The following is an 18,222-nucleotide window of genomic DNA, read 5'->3' on the forward strand; positions in this document are numbered from 1 at the left end:
TCAGTAGTTACTTAATACAACACTACAATACTATAATATTTATCCCATTACATTCACTTCGTGAACATTCACATGATGCACGGTAATGTAAAAACTATATTTTTGGTTAATGATTGTCGGATTTAGGAAAATACACACTCTTACAAGAGACACACACAGTTACTAGATGCCTTGGTAGAAGGCTACTCTTAGTAGGAAACATAGGGTTTTCTAGGATAGTTCAAACAAACACAAACTTTACAAAACTTATACATTACATCTTACAAACATCTTACAAACGCTTTCATACAAACTAAGACACTAATATACTTATGATCTCACCAGCTTTAAAGCTGATACTCGCTTTCAAAATAACTTGTATTCTCAGGTCACCACTAGATAGGTACAGGTGCCATGCTTTTGACAAGATGGAGTTCATTTAAGACTCATCTTTTATTTTGATATGTATATTTTTGGTGTCTATAACTTTGACAGAACACACATGTATGAAATTATATTATTAATGCAATGGATGATGTTGTTGCTTGTTTACTACTATTCATTGTTGTGATACTATACATGACGTCCTCCGCCCCAGAATGTTTCCGCCATTCATGGTTTTGGGGTGTGACATATACCAAATTGATCATACCTCTGATATGATCTTACCTGGTTGTTCCTTAACTAATGGATCTTGATGTGGATATTGGGTATGACAGTCAGTGATTCCAAGTCATTGTACTAATTGATCTACTTACGAAGGTGATGTCTAGGAAAGATTTAGTGAGGTGTTTAAAGTGGAATTTCCAAATAGTATACTTTGTATACAAATGGACCCTACCTCCGATATGATCTTACCTGGTTGTTCCTTAACTAATAGATCTTGATATAGATATTAAGATTGTGAGAAATCTAGACTATTAATTAATCATAAGAAATAATAAACTAGGACTTATTGATAATTGAACCTAGGTCACGTCAAAGGAAAGGCTAAGTGCTGAAGCGAAGCACTGCCTAACTTTCGAGTCATCCACATTAACAAGCGAGCGTATAGTTACTCTCTGCTTACACATAGATATAAAGTATCTAGATGATTAAATGATATAAGTTCCTATTACCTGAATTACTTGATATTTGTGTTCGATAATTTATATGATTTTTACTTACTTTAATCATATATGTATTTTCTTATACATTTATATAAAATTTATAGGGTGGAGATGGGTGATGAAAATGATGAGATGATTATGAGAGGACTTGACTATTGATGAACCATTCATCTAGAAGAGTATAGATGTCGGTCATAAACTATTCTAGTCCATCCAGTGGAAACACTGGCAGGCTCGCAACCTGTAGGTGTTTATGAACTATCCGTTCATTTAATGTACTCTATCCCCCCAAGGTTGCCTTATGGTCATATATTGATATAGGAATCTCCTAAGCAGTATTGTCTACCTATTGATGATAATGATCCATAGGATATGTCCCTTGATATCAGTCTTTTAGGATCAATATGTGCATGATATATTGAGCATTAGAGTACTTCGTGGACTTCAGGTTTGATTTTATTGCTTTTTGTTGGCATGAAAATGGATAAAGTAAGAGACTTTATCCATTAGGACGTTTATTTGGTTCATATCTAAAAGTTTGAGGAGCTAACTTTATGTATTAACAGCTTAATGGAATTTTTGACAATCAGACTGCTACGATGAACATAAATTCCTTTACGCTGAGTGTAGCGTAGTTTTGTCATGTCTCCATCTGGAGCTCTACGATAAGGGTAGAGCAGCATGTACGTTGAGTGTAGGTTAACTGAGGCTTTATCGCTGACTTTTGACCATGGCTGACTTTTTGTCAAATTAGGTTTTAAAGTATAGACTGAAAAGGTACCTCTTTATTGTTGTTAGGTATCTTGTTGTACCTATCTACTCTATGTCTGAGTTGTTGTGTCTAGATACTATCCGCGAGGTGAGTCTTATCATTATATACCTATGTGGTAGTTATGTATGTTGACCAACTGGGTCTTAATTGTTGATTATTGTTATGTGTGAATTGAATTGCTGATATTTTTTGGATTGCTGGAAATCCTTGAGATTGCTGAAAATCCTCAAGGTTGCTGATAACCCCTGAAACATGTTGATAATCCACAGAGCGTGTTATTAGCCTACTAGGGTTGCTGATAACCTATAGTTGTTATTATGTTGTGTTGTATGAATATTTTGGGAAACTCACTAAATTTTGTTCTTACAGTTGTGGATTAATTATGTTTTAGGTACTTTGTATGATTGCGAGAAGGTGAATGCTTGACTGTACACTTCGGCTTGCATGCTTTTATGATTTCCATATTTTGATACTCTAATTTGGGATGATTGTACTTGATACACCTAAGACTTTATTGACTTGGTTTTTATATTATTGAAAGTTTTTCTATATTAAAAATAAAAAATTTAAGGTAAAAATTTGTATGTTACAAAACAGTTTTAAGACTTTTTTAAATATATTCATAAACTAGTTTATCAGCTACCAACTAACTTATCAACTAGTTTGTGAAGCATGATCTTTACTTTTATTGATCGATTCGTGTAAAATGCATACAAAATTGTAGCTATAAATCGTTATTGGCACTTACATCGTTATATTGACAAAGTATGCTCACTAATCTAATCTTGATATAGAGTAAGGCCTTGTTTGATAAATGTCTGACTGGGTCGAGTCAGCAAAATGGGCTGACTCGGTCAGACCTTTTGGTGTTTGATTTTAGCTTTCTCGGTAAGATTGCTGACCCAAATCGCTTTCTGGCTCAGGCCTCAAATAGTTGCTGACTGGAAATTAGACAATATTGCCCTTATCTTGCCCTGCGTCGTTATTAGGTCTCGTCCCCCGTCGCTTCCCTTCCAGTTACCTAAAAGCACACCAGCCGCCAGGAACAACTCCACAACAAACGCCAAACAGTCGGATCGGACCTCCGCCGCTGGATCGCCGGACCTCCGCCACCGCCATCAGTGACGCCTTCTCGATCCGTCACACAGGTTACATGATTTTTCTGTTAATAATTTTCAAAATCAGATATCATTTATGCTTTGATGGTATGAAATTTGTAGTTCTTTATGAAATCAAATTAGTATTTGTTAGAATATTATGAATTCTTAAGCTGTATGTTCACATGATAAGCTTTTTTTTGTTCTTTTTTGTAGTTCTTTGTGTACAAGAAATCTGAAATTGTTTGTAAATCAAAAATTAGACTGTTTTTTTTTTGTATGTTCATATGATAAGCTGTATGTTCATATTATGAAATTGTTTGTTAGAAATCTGAAATTGTTTGTTCTAATATAATGAATTTCGAAATTATATGTGAATTGGAAGTTTGTTTATGTTTTGTTTTGTAGTTCTTTGTGTATAAGAACTGAAAATTGAAGTTTTTTTTTTTCTAATGTTATGAATTCTAAAATTGAATGTGAATTGTTAGTTGTTTTTTTTTTTTTTTTTTTTTTTTTTTTTCTGAATTTGAAGTTTTTTTCTCCAATTCACATTAGAAGTTTGTTTCTCCGGTTCATATTTTATAGCTTATGAATTGAAACTGAAAGTGAATTGGAAGTTTTTTTTTTTCTGAATTTTGATTTTATAGCTTGTGAATTGAAATTGAATGTGAATTGGAAAATACAAGTAGGTTTGTAAATCAAAAATTGGGCTGTTTTTTTTTTTTCTAATTTTATAGCTTTGATATTGTTGACCTTAATTGTTAGGTTGTTATCTTTTGTGAAATTGTTAGCTTGAATATTGATGTTTTGTGTATAAGTTATCAAATCATAATTTAGGATGATGTTAACTTCCTTAGTTGAAAATTGTTTTATGTTTAAAATTGTTCTTTAACTTGATAAAAACTATGATAAATTACTTTAAATATTAATGTTTTAGGATGTTGGTTTGGAACGAGAGTGAGGACAAAACTTTTCTTGATGCATGTATCCATGAACTAACCACTAATGGTCGTGAGGGTTCTGGGCTTAAGGCAAGTTCATGGAAGACAATACGCGAAAAATTGATAAACGAACACGGTAAATAGGCTGATCAGAAGCAAATGAGAAACCACTTTGACTACTACAAATCAAAGTATGTTGCTTGGGTGAAACTCAAAAACAAAACTGGCAATATATATGATCCTATAAAAAATAAATTTAATTTGACCGATGAACAATGGAAAGAGGAGGGGAAGGTAATATTTTTTTAATCAATACTATTATGATTATTTTTATAACATATACTATTTGATTAAATTTATTTTTTTAATCAATACTATTATGATTATTTTTATAACATATACTAATATTTATAAAAATTGTAAACAGTTGAACAAGTTCGTGTTGTCATTGAAAACTAAACCCCTATTGTTCCCTGATCTGTGCACCCATCTGTTTGAAGGGTCGACGTCAACCGGATTTCAAAGTTGGGGGCCATCTTCTACACTCCCTCGTCCTGTAGAAGAGTTTAGTCCCCATGATTTTGATGATGATGTTCCAATGGAAACCTCAACACAACACGTAGGTGCAAGTGAAGAATCTTCGGGGCGTTCAAAAAATAAGGAAGTTGGTGGAAACAAAAGAGTTGGTGGAAAAAAAGAGATGCAAGGGCATTAGAAGTTGAAGAGGAGATTGTCAAGCTTGCAAGGTCGTTAGTGGAAAAAAATGAAAGAATTGAAAAAAGTGAAATGGATAAGGATGTTGATGCGTGTATGGAGAAATTGAACAAAATGGAATGGGGAGAAGAAGATGAAAGACACAAGACCGCTCTTTTGCTATTTGGTGAAAGTGCTGATGTTCGAAAAGTTTGGTTACGACTTTCGCATAGTAGTTGTGAGTCGTGGGTGATGGGTGCGGGTAGGAAGTATGGTTACCTTTGATAGGTGCGGGTAGAAAAGTTTGGATACTAGTTTTTTTTTTTATGATGTTTACTAGTTTTCTGGATCCTATGTTTGATGACATTTTTGGATGATGTTTACTAGTTTTTTGGATCCTATGTTTGATGACTTTTTGGTTTACTAGTATTTTGTTATATGACTTTTGTTACTTTTGATGTTGTTTACTCATTTTTTTGGTGCATTTTTTTTTTACTTTAACATGTTACCTAATTGTTTGTAACAGATCAAGTATGGTTTCTGATGGTGAAGTTGTAGCTTTTCTTTTACTTGTGTTTTATTGGTTGAGGTCAAACCGGCGCAGACTAATCAGAATTCATAGAATTAGAGATAACGATTCAAGAGGGTATGCATATACACAAGATTTGATGTACGGAGACCCTACACAATGTTTCGATATGATGCGTCTTACACAAGAGGCATTTGCATTATTATGCAATCATTTTACCCTAAAAAATTGGTTGCAATCTAGTAGGACAATAAGCATTGAAGAGAAGATGGCTATCTTCTTACATGTTATAGGACATAATGAACGTTTTCGCGCGGTTAAGGGAAGATTTCATCATTCCACACAAACGATTCATCAATGTTTTCACGAGGTCCTAACAGCAATGATGTGTTTTGCAAAAGAAATTATAGTACCAACAACTCCTAACCCAACAAGACATAACTCGGAACGACATAGACGGTTAAAAAATATTTTTTCCGGAGCAATTGGTGCATTAGATGGAACTCTTGTACATGCAGTTGTACCTGTTGATCAACAAACTCGTTATAGAGGAAGAGGAAAAGGAGAATGTTTTCAAAATGTAATAGGAATTTGTGATTTTGATATGATATTCACCTTTGTTTGGGCTGGATGGGAGGGTATAGCATATGATTCAAGAGTTTTGAAAGAAGTTGCATTCAATTCGACTTCTGGATTTCCATTTCCTCCACCAGGTTTGTAATCTTTATATAATTTTTATTATCTATCTTCTTTATATAATACGTGTCATTATATAATGTGTCACATTCTTTTGCAGATAAATATTACTTTTGTGATGCCGCATATACAAACACCCGTGGGTTTATGGCTCCATACCGCAATACTAGGTATTGGTTAGCCGATTTTCGAAGAGGTAGACCTTTAACTAGAGAAGAAAGGTTCAATTATGCTTATGCACAACTTAGAAATGTTATTGAGCGTGCTTATGGTGTATTGAAGGCGAGATTCCCAATCTTAAAACAAATGGCTCCTTATCCTTTTACAGTGCAAAGAGACATAGTCATTGCTTGTGTCGCGGTCCATAATTTTATAAGGAAATACAATATAGAAGATGACTTGTTTAGAAATTTTGAGGAGGACACTATGGTTACTCCTGACGTTCAAGGTGGGGGAATTGATAGAGAAAACATACAAGACATAGAATGGGGTCCAGAAGCCGTTGAATATATGCGTGTTTTGCGTGATCAGATTGCAAATCGACTACTTTCACCTACTTTATATTAAATTATGTTATTTTAAATTTCATTATGTTTTTATTTGGATATTAAATTATTTATGTTTAATTTACATTTTGTATGACATTTTTTATTTGTGTGTAATTTAGATTTTGTATGACAATATGTATGTTTTAATAATTATTCAACAATTTAATCCATCAATATATATAACAGCAGGGTAAAATGGTCATTTTTCATCACTCAGCACATTCAGTCAGATGTACAATCAAACAACAGGATTTCTTAGCCAATCAGAATTTCTTACCCAGACAGACCTTTCTCAGTCAGCACTTTCTCAATCAGCAACTATCAAACGAGGTCTAAGATGTATTCCCTCACGACTTGCGTTCCCATGGGATATGTAAATTAATCTCATATTCTAGACATCATTTTTGCAATCCTCTCTAAAGACTGTTTTTATAATTTCATTACTATTACGCTAGAAAAATTATGGCCGTCTCATATAAGGACTATCTACGTAATTTTAGTATTATATGGACTATTTCTCTTATTTTACTATTATGGAAACAATTTATGTAATATTAATATTTCATGAGGATTATTTTTAACTTTATTTGACCGTAACTATGATTTTGTCTTATACATTAACTAATCCTTGATTGAAAAGGGACTGTTTTAGAGTGTGTCAGTCCAGGTTTTGGGTCCCAAACCGAGTTTCGGTTTTTGGACCAAATTGTAGCATCTGTTAGACTTTATATAACTTGTTTGACTACTAAATATTTGTTTGACTATATAACTTATTGGACTGTATGATTCATATATTCCATTTGTTTGTTAGACTTTATATAACTTGTTGGACTACTAAATATTTGTTAGACTATATAACCTATTGGATTGTATGATTCATATATTCCATTTGTTGTATTTCTTTTGCCCAACAATACCGTGTCCAAAATACAGTGAATTAGTAGCTAGATTTTCTAATCAAAACTAATAATGATTTTTTTAATCATACTACTACAAAATAAAATTTTCCTTGAATGTTAAATTTGTATTTATTTAAAAACAATAGTTCTTTTATATATATATATATATATATATATATATATATATATATATATATATATATATATATATATATATAATAACTACTACAAAATACGACAATCAATAACTTGTAAAATAGCTTATTTAATATTCAATTTTAAATATACAACAATTTATAATAAAGAGGGTTTAAGAGGATAATATGTAGTTAATAATAGAGAGTAGGAGATTAGTAGGTGTTTTTTTTGTATATTCGTAATCTACGATCAAACGGGAGAGAGAGTCGAACACAAAAAGTTTTTGACAAAGTGAAGGGAGTGCAAGAATTAGTTGATGTAGGTCGATCAAAAAAAAGTTTCGTCTACGTTTCTGTTGGGATAAAAACACATATTCCAAGTAAGGTCCAGTACAAACCCAAAAACCAATTTATGTGAAAATTAAAACCCAAAAACCGGCCCAATTAGATGTATTTCCGGTTCGATCAGAAATCGATCCTAATTTTTTGCTAATAGATCATATGTGAAAACTAACAAATGAAATACATATAACGGCTAGGGTTTCATATTATTATCAAAGAGAAGTACGAATATAATGAAAAGGAAAGACATAATATATAAACAAGCTAATTAGAGTTTCCTAGCGAAAAGGCCCAATCATAAAACCCAATACAAAATAAAGCCCAAAATATTATTAGGTTAACATCCTCCTTCAAACTCACAATGCAACAGCAATAAACATTGAGAGTTTGTTAGACAGAAAATGGAATCGAGGAGCAGTCAACGGCTTCGTAAGAATATCAGCAATCTGCAAAGAGGAAGGAACATAAGGAAGGGAGATAGTGCCCTTCTGGAGATGAGGACGTGTGAAATGACAGTCAATCTCAATGTGCTTTGTACGCTCATGAAACACTGAATTCTTGGCAATCATTATCGAACTCTCGTTATCACAATACAAAGGGGTAGGCTGAGAGATGTGAACGCCCATATCTACAAGAAGCCATCTCAACCAAACAATCTCACAAGTGGCGATACCCATGGCTCGATACTCAGATTCTATAGAAGATCGAGAAACAACATCTTGTTTCTTGCTTTTCCATGATATCAATGAATCTCCAAGAAAAACACAATACCCAGTAGTGGACTTACGATCATAAATATCACTATCCCAATTTGCATCACTACAGGCACGTAACTCAAGAGAGGATGAAGAAGGAAACATAAGAGTGCGGAACTGAGTACCACGTAAATATCTCAAAATACGAAGAACAGCTCCCCAATGAACAGTAGTAGGAGCAGTGACAAACTGGCTAACCACATGAACTGCGTGAGCAATATCCGGTCTAGTGACAGTCAGGTAAACCAAACTCCCAACAATGGTACGATAAAGACTTGGATCTGATAATGGGACACCATCAGTTGGAGAGTACTTTGCATTACTCTCTATAGGCGTATCAACTATTCGATTATCCGTGAGTCGTGCACGTTCAAACAAATCTGAAATATACTTCGTTTGAGATAAAAGATAACCCTTTGGAGATTGAGCAACTTCAATCCCCAAGAAATAACGAAGTAATCCCAAGTCTTTCATAGCAAAATGGTGAGCCAAATCATGCTTTAAAGACTCTATACCATCATGATCATCACCAGTAATAATCATGTCATCGACATACAAGGAAAGAATAATCCGCCCTGCATTCGTACATCGAATAAATAGAGCCGAATCATGGTTACTTGGTTGAAAACCAAGAGAAGTAATCACCATAGAAAATTTCTCAAACCAAGCACGAGGGGCTTGTTTGAGGCCATATAGAGCCTTCCGAAGTCGACAAACTTCACCTGGTCGGTGAGCAATACCAGGGGGAGGAGACATGTATACTTCTTCATGAAGATCGCCATTCAAGAAAGCATTCTTGACATCCATTTGATAAATCTTCCATTGACGAATGGAAGAAACTACAATCAAGGTGCGAACAGTCGTCATTTTTGCAACAGGAGCAAACGTCTCCTCATAATCCATACCATACTTTTGCGCGTACCCTTTCGCAACAAGTCTGGATTTATAACGCTCAACGGATCCATCAGACTTTGTTTTGATTTTATAAACCCAACGAAAACCAATCGTGTGTTTTCTAGGTGGAAGCGGAACCAGATCCCATGTATGAGCCTGATAAAGAGCTGCAAGTTCCTCAGCCATAGCGGTCTGCCAAAGGGGATCAGAAATGGCCTCTTTATAGGATGTTGGCTCAGAGAGACGATGTACATTAGCAATAAAAGAGGAAAAAGCCGGTGAGTAAGAGGAATAGACAAATTCAGGAAGCTTTGTGGACTTCTTATTACGATAAGGTCTCGATGGAGGGGGGTCTTGATGATTTGTAGGCAGAGGATCAACGATAGGTGCTGGATCAGCCACATGTGGTGGATCAGCAGCAAGTGGTGGATCAGTGACATGTGGTGGATCATCAATGTCAATGCTAAACGGATCAATAGTACAGAGCACCTCTCGGGTTGCATCATGTGACTAAACAGGAATGCTATAGAATGGAATATGCTCCAAAAAGGTGACATTGCGAGATACATACAGTTTCTGGTTTGAAGGATCATAGAACTGATAACCTTTCTGACCAATACCATATCGCAGAAAAACACAAAGAGATGATTTTGAAGACAACTTATCTCTCTCTACATGAGGCTTCAAGACAAAACATGTACACCCAAACACTCATAATGAAGAATAATCTGGGAGTTGTCCAAACAACATTTCATAAGGAGACTTCCCCGAAGTGTACGCAGTAGGAATGCAATTAATAACATAAGTAGCGGTATGAACAGCTTCTCCCCAAAACATATTGGGAACTTGAGCAGAGAGTAGTAAGGATCTAGCAGTTTCTAGGAGATGTCGATGTTTTCTTTCTGCAACACCATTCTGCTGAGGAGTGTCTGTACAAGATGATTGATGTATAGTGCCATCAGATGTCAATAATTGTTTAAAATCATTGGAGGTAAATTCTCCTCCCAGATCACACCGAAAACATTTTATGACAGCAGAGTGTTGAGTCTTGACAATAGCTCTGAATTCACTATATATGGTGAAAAAGTCAGACCTGCGCTTCATAAAATAAACCCACGTATAACGAGTGTAATCATCAATGAATGAAACATAATAGTTAGCTCCTGACTTGGAGGTTATCGGAGAGGGACCCCACACATCAGAATGCACAATATCAAAGGGAGCAACAGAACGAGTGACACTTTTATTAAACGGTAAAGCAGAAAATTTTCCCAGTTTACAACCACAACAATCAGAAATATCATCAAATTTCAAAGAGCCTAACACACCAGTGGAAACCAAAAATTGTAAACGAGACGCTGAAACATGTCCCAAACGAGAATGCCAAAGATAAAAAGGAGACGATGAAGAGTTTAAACAAAAAGACGACAAATCGACACTAGATGCAGCAACATCAACAACATGTAGCTGCTCCAAGACATAAAGCTCCCTGAGTCTACGGCCTATCCCAATCACCCTCCGAGACCGAATGTCTTGTACATAGCAGAATGAATCAGAAAAGAAGACCCAACAACCAGATTTACACAACTGACTGACCGATGCAAGATTCAAAGCAAGTGTAGGAATGTAATACACATCTGTTAAAGATATATAAGGAGTGACAATAGAACCAACACCCTCTACTGACATGGGTGTAGCACTAGCAGACATAACAGAGACAGGTGTACGAGAAGATAATGAAGCAAAAGATGAAAAATGTGGTGACATGTGATGAGATGCACCAGAATCCAATATCCACAAGGATGAAGGAATACTTGACGTGTTGGATGAAGACAGACCTGAATGAGACATGGAAGCTGACATGGCAGTTGGATTGGTAGCTAAGAACTGTCTGAACTGCTCAACAATCTGTGGATCCAAGGCTGATGGTGGTGTGAAATCTGTTTCATTCTCAACTGAAGGTGTAGCAGCAGCGTACTGTGCTGGCCTAAAAGATGAAAAAGAGGGACGTGACTGTCCAGAAGACTTGTTCTGCTGTGAAGACTGAGAGTGTGCTGGTGATCTTGTTTGTTGTTGCTGTTGATTTCCCTTGCTTGTCAGTAAAGGACAATTTGCCTTCCAATGGTTTTTCTTCTTACAGAAAGCACACTCATCAAATGCAACTCTGGGACGATTTTGGTTTGAAGATTGGGGTCGTTGTGAAACAGCAAAGACAGCAGGAGTGGCTGTCTTGGGAGCTTTGTCAGCATGGGACTTGATACGAGTTTCTTCAGCAATCAACTCGTGAACAACCGAATCAACAGTGGGAAGAGGTGTATGATGCAAGATTGATCCACGCAGACCTTCAAAATCTGAACGTAATGTCATCAGGAACTGAACCAAACGTTGCTCTTCCCTTCTATCAATATAAGGCTTAAAAGCCTTCAACACATCAGGTTCTGTAAGAGCTAACTGATCCCACAAATCCGACATAGCTGCATAAAATTCCTGAACACTAAGATTGCTCTGTTGGAGGGCTCGAATATCAAACTCTAACTGATACTGCTTTGCAAAGTTAGACTGAGTATACAACCGAGCCAAGTGATCCCAAACCTCCTTTGTCGTGTCATACTTCGCCAACTGAGTACCAATAGACTGGATGACAGAATTATTAATCCAAGTAATGATCTTGGAGTTATCAGTCTCCCATGAATCCAGTAAGGTTTCATAATTAGCGGCCTTCTCGTTTGTTGGTTTCTTCTTGTCACCTGTAACAATCCCCCACATAGTCTTGTCCCGCAAGAAATTTTTCATAACATAACTCCAATAGGCATAGTTTTTGCCATCAAGTTGAATACTAATGGACTGAAGAGAATCATCTCTTGGGGCCATATTTCAATATCAGTCAAATAGTAAATACGAGTAGTAGCAAAAAATGATCAAGATCTCAAAATCAACAAAGCTAGACGAAAACGAAACCCTCAAACCCGACAAACGAACAAATCAAACCAAACCAAATACAGAAACGAGCAAAAAAGGCATACCCCAAAATTGCAAATGGTGACAATGAACAGTACACGTGAATAGTTCCGATGAATAGTAACTGTGAATAGTTTCGATGAATAGTAACCGTGAACAGAAGTCGTTCGGTGAACAGTGTCGATGAACAGTAATCAGTGAACAGTACTCCGATGAACAGTAACTCCGATGAACAGTACTCGCCGCCCCAAAAAAAAAGCGAAAAACTACAGATAATCAACTGAGCTTTGATACCATGAAAACTAACAAATGAAATACATATAACGGCTAGGGTTTCATATTATTATCAAAGAGAAGTACGAATACAATGAAAAGGAAAGACATAATATATAGACAAGCTAATTAGGGTTTCTTAGCGAAAAGGCCCAATCATAAAACCCAATACAAAATAAAGCCCAAAATATTATTAGGTTAACAATATGTTCATCCCAAGTTTAAATGAGGCTGCCGAGTTATAAGATAGATAATAAAAAAGAAAATTGTTTAAAGAGGTCGACATTAGAGTCCATTTCGCACCCATTTGACCTATTTTTTAGGTTTATTTTCAGGTATGTTAACTGTTACTTAATTTTTTGTTAAATTTTCGAACAATTTAATGAAAAATAACTAATTGTCTTTTTCTCTTTAAAAAAATCATTTTCGCAAATTGCAACTGAACCATTGCTAAGTTGGAGTATTATTTTGTAGAAAGACTGAAAATTGTGATAGTATTTTGTTAAATTATATCATGCAAGAAAAACAAATATTAAAAAGAATGAGGTAACAAATTACACGTTTTCATAAATCATAGGCACCCAAACCCAACATAACCCAGAAAACGACTAGTTTTCCAGGTCACCTCTAATAACATTGTTTTCAAGAAACAGAAATCCTCCATTCCATGTGTTTGTGTTGTACTAAATTCTAGCTGAAATTTTTAAAACAGAGTAGAAGTCCGTGTTATCCATTTATGCACAGTTTCCAGTAATATATCTCTATCTTTATAACTAATAACCCCTTCCGGAGTGCTGCATCAAGAAAGCAGCGGCTGTTGGTGTAACTCGATGGTCTATAGCCTTTGTTCACAACAGTTTCCACGCTGCAAACGTAAAATATATATATATATATATATATATATATATATATATATATATATATATATATATATATATATATATATATATATATATATATAAAACCATCAATCTAACAATTTCCAATTCCATGGATTTTGTTCAAAAACATAAAATAAAAGGCAATATGCATAACAAAGTAGTATTCCCCCATAAACGGAAATCAGATGAACAAATAACGACAAAATGATAACCAATAGTAGTACAAGAATAGTCAGAACCAATAGGTAGATATATATAAGCTTTTACACCAAAGTTCCCCAACTTTCCATGGAAAGAACTTGTTTGCCAACATATTTACAACTTATTGATACCACAATTCGTTTCAAGATCTTAATGACATAAATTGATCGAGAATCAAACCCATAATATAAAAGCTAATCATTTACAAAGTCTTGCATGATGGAACCGAATCTTCAAACTATTTCACTCATTCAATTCTAGAAGATGTTCGACATGAAGGATATATACATACAGTGATACAGAGATAGATCATTTCAAATTTCAACAACTCTGAAGACTCGATGAGCATATAGTTACGTAAGGATTGTAGTTCAATTTACTGATCATAGCACATAAAAAAAATGGAGATTCTGAAGTTTAATGGAAAAGGCAATAATTGTATTTGTATGTCATACCAGGAACGCCTTTTTTAGGAGAAAAAGTATGGAAAAAAATGGCGCGACCGAGCATCGCTAGAGTCGAAATAATCCCAACAACATAAAACACCAAAACCAAGCCAAGCACCCAAGGCATCAATAAGAACCCTATGAAGAACGTTATCGATCCACACAACATCAACGACAATGATATCCCCAATAGCAACGATGCGAACCCCGCCGGCGTTAGTTGCGTTAACGGATGCCGTTGAGGCTGCCTTCGGGAAGACGTAGATACTTCATCAGAATCAGAGTATTGGATCGGCGTCGGAGGATACCGGAGTATGTTCAAAATTAAAGCCGATAGCTCGTAGAAAACCCTAGATTGTTGATCTTGCCGATGCTCCCTCCTTGACATATCGTTTAGATCCAAAACCATAATATTCCTTATCCAAAACCAACAACAACAACCAAATAATGATAAATACCCCTAAAAACAAAAACAAAACTCTGTGTTTTGCTACAATCGAGGTAATCGGATAAAATCTAAAAAGGTTTTGATGAATTTTCCTTTTTTTCCTCAAAATTTCGACATCCAAATCATTTCAACAACGATGGCTAACTTCTCTGGTCCAATCAGCGATCAAAACGCAGAAGATACAAACGTCAGAGGCTTTTGCAATCTGTTTGTTCGATTTTGATCGTAACTCATAAGAAATTCTTAAAACAATTTATGACACGTATAATCAGATCGCTTCAAACGACACGCCAATTCATTTATTTTCATTTATGTATAAAAAAATGATGAACAACAAATGCAAGATAAGAGATTAATACATGCGTGTGTGTACGCACATAATGGCGCGTCGGAGCCGTGTCGACTTGGGTTGCCTTACGTGGAACCTTATCGGCCTTTGGGTGACGATGACGACGTATTCTGTCATAGCGCGTGCGATTGCGCAAAAAGTGTAGGATGAAGAATGACAAAATTAACCTGCATGAGCGAACTGATTAGTATTGAAAGTGACAAAAGAAGTGATATTTGAAAACAACAATAATCTGTTTTAGAAATTATATGAAAAGATAAATTTATTTGTAACTTTTTATCATTTTATTGTATTTTTTGTTATGATTTTTATTATTAATACTTTTTTTTACTATTTTAATACTAATATAAATATAAAAATTCTTATTAACTCAAACTTAAGTCATTTATCTATTAGAAATTAATTGTCATCGTACAATGAGTTAGATGGCAAATGGGCATTATAGGACAAAAGAATGAGAGTTTCAAATGAATGTGGTGAAAGGAAAAAGACAAAATTGCAAAAATGGTCCCTGTGTTTGGCAAAATTATGCGACTTTGGTCCAAAACGATACTTTGATGCACCACTGGTCCAAAATTGGATTTTTCCATTGTTTTTGGTCCCTCCTACTAACTTCCGTCCATATACTCCGTTACATGCAATAAAGACCGGGGTATTTTCGTCTTTCCACTTACAGGGACCTTTTTTGCAACCTTATTTAAAATTAAAGCAGAGCTACATCACTCTTCCATCTTCAACTTCACGAGCTTCATAGTCTTCCTACTCTGTGTTCACAATTTCTTAGAGATCAAAAAGTAAAATGGTGATGTGTTTCTGTGGTAGGGAAGCGGTAGTTCGCACCTCCTGGACATCAACAAACCCTGGTCGGAGGTTTCTTTCCTGCCCTCAAAAGGTAAGTGTTCGATTTTGCTATTTTACCCTCATTTTGGACAATCACCCTCATGTTTAGGGTTTATTTTTTTTACGTGAAGGGTTCCAGATGCCGATTCTTAGGATGGATTGATCCTCCCATGTGTGCAAGATCTATATTGATAATACCCGGATTATTGAGGAATATCAACAATGTAAACTATCAAGTGGCAAGATTGAAGATGTGTTTGTTTGCAAGTTGGTTACTATTTGTGGTGGTTTGGGTGCTTTTCATTTAGTAATAAGCAATTAGGGACCCCTGTAGTTGCATGTAATTTTGGGTGTTTTTTGTCTTATGAAATTGTAACAAGGGAATGTGGTAGTTTTTGGTATTTGATAATGTAATATCAGTTTAGGGTTATTTAGGACAACTTCAGAAATTTGTACCTTTTTCAAGGATATAATGACATTGTATTGCAGTTATCACCTAATGTTAATGTTTATTTGTTGTTTCAGAAAAAAGTTGTTATAACCATAAATGTGTTCCATAAACATGACAACCAACAGTTGGTATAAACCATAAACATCATTCTTCAACAATGACAAAAGGCTGACATTAGTTTCATGACCAAAAGGGCTAAAAGACCAAAATAAAACCATTACAACAAACTAGTTTTAAACCATTACATCCAAATGCACAAAAGTTGTGTTAAACCAAAAGATAAGTTTTTAAACAAAATACACTAATTCCTGCATTGACTGCTACCTCCATTCCCTCCTTGACTGCATCATGCATTCCCTTCTTGACTGCTTCCTGCATTCCCTCCTTCATTGCTTCCTGCATTCCCACCTTGACCCTTGCACGTCCTTGAGTTATGACCCCTATTGTTGCATTTCCCACACATGACACTAACAAACTTTCTGGTAAGTTTTTCAGGTTCACCTGCACCATGATTTTGCATCTATTTATCATATTTTTCATCTGCACTTCTCTTTCTCTTGGTCTGAGGTCTCCCAGGTTGATTGTGATGTGGTGGTGGTGTTAATTGAAATGGACAGGTACTTTTTGGCCACATGGCTCTACCCTTTATAGGGTCAACAGTGTAAGAGTAAGCTTCATTCCATGTTTGAAGCCAATACACTTTGTTGACATAAGTGTAAAGCTCCCCAACATTGTCTCCACTATCAGCCATTTCATGTATTGTAGCTATGGCATGCCTGCATGGAATCCCATTCAATTCCCACCTTCTACATGTACATGACATATTTGTCATGTCAACCACATGCTGGTCATGCCAAGAACCATAAACTTCATACTTTGCAGTCCCATTCCATCTAGCTCTATATTGGACTGAAGCTTCCCTATTTCTCTCAAGTAACTTTGATGATGTTGGAGTGAATGGACCTGGAGCTTTGGACAACACTTTCTTCACATTGCAGATCCTCTTCATAAGGTACTGCCTGATGTACTCAAGAAAACTTATGATGGGCTTATTCCTACCATGAATAAGCTTACTGTTGAAAACCTCACATAAATTGTTGAGCAATATATATGATCCTGCTCTGCCTGTATTAAACAAGAAAATTATATGAACTAAATCATATACAATGAGCACTAGTAAAGCTTCACCTAAGTTAGGGAATATAACCTGAAAAGTGGCTTCTGGCCCAATGGTGAGGGGGGATTTTCTTCAACCACTAAAAAGCATCCTTATCAAACTTGTTAAGTTCATTCATGTAGTGTTCAAATTCTGGTACTGTGGTTGCTATTGCACACTGCCATAAGTGATCTTTATACTCTTTTTTTTTCATTTTTTCCTCATGTTCTCATAAATATGTCTTAGACAGAATCGATGCTCAGCCTGTGGGTATAGTTGTGCAATAGCAGGTAAGAGTCCCTATAAAGGATTATTCCACATAATCATTGCAACAATCATATACAAATAAACTATTAGTAATACAAAAAGAAGAAAATAGTACCTTTTGTCTATCACTCATGAAAGTAAAGTTAGAATTTGAGTACAACTCTAAGTCATCCCCCAAGCATTCTAGAAACCATTTCCAGCTACTCATATTTTCAGTCTCAACAATGGCATATGCAAGTGGGTATATGTCGTTGTTTGAATCCAATCCAACTGCAGTGAGTACTTGGCCTGGAAAGGGTCCTTTCATAAAAGCACCATCTAGTCCCAAAATATCTCTTAAGCCTGCTTTAAACCCTTTCTTTAATGCCCCTAAGCAAATATACACTCTTTTAAACTTCCTTGTTTCTCTAGTACTGTTAGGCTCATTAACAACCTCAAGCTTCACAGTTGTACTCACATTAGTTGCTTGTAGTTCCATAAGATAATCTCTTAACACCTCGTATTGCTTTGTGTAGTCACCACTCACTTGCTTTGTAGCTGTTGCTTTTGCTCACTGTACTT

The 18,222-nt window shown here is 35.4% G+C and overlaps 1 protein-coding gene and 1 long non-coding RNA gene across 2 annotated transcripts; one reads left to right on the top strand and one right to left on the bottom strand.

The window, feature by feature from the left end:
* The first annotated feature begins 666 nt into the window (after positions 1–666).
* Positions 667–4,613, top strand: LOC145097716 (uncharacterized). Its single transcript, XM_079035354.1, has 4 exons — positions 667–689; positions 3,895–3,988; positions 4,043–4,192; positions 4,326–4,613. Exons 1-4 carry the CDS (start codon positions 667–669, stop codon positions 4,611–4,613), a joined length of 555 nt encoding a protein of 184 aa, XP_078891480.1.
* An 8,541-nt stretch (positions 4,614–13,154) lies between these two features.
* On the bottom strand, positions 13,155–15,094 carry LOC145100900 (uncharacterized). Its single transcript, XR_013705350.1, has 2 exons — positions 14,160–15,094; positions 13,155–13,487 (listed from the first exon to the last, which is right to left on the bottom strand). It is a non-coding gene; the product is annotated as an uncharacterized LOC145100900 (long non-coding RNA).
* Positions 15,095–18,222: the final 3,128 nt, after the last annotated feature.

The sequence above is a fragment of the Lactuca serriola genome, chromosome 4, assembly GCF_051521515.1.
Source record: "Lactuca serriola cultivar US96UC23 chromosome 4, Lser_US96UC23_V15, whole genome shotgun sequence".
Lineage (NCBI taxonomy): Eukaryota > Viridiplantae > Streptophyta > Magnoliopsida > Asterales > Asteraceae > Lactuca > Lactuca serriola.

What these genes read in the sequence shown, in the direction of transcription:
- LOC145097716 (XM_079035354.1), top strand. Translation starts at nt 667, where the DNA reads ATGGATCTTGATGTGGATATTGG. An exon ending in GTGAGGGTTCTGGGCTTAAG is followed by an intron (nt 3,989 to 4,042) that starts GCAAGTTCATGG and finishes CACGGTAAATAG; the next exon opens with GCTGATCAGAAGCAAATGAG. An exon ending in AATGGAAAGAGGAGGGGAAG is followed by an intron (nt 4,193 to 4,325) that starts GTAATATTTTTT and finishes AATTGTAAACAG; the next exon opens with TTGAACAAGTTCGTGTTGTC.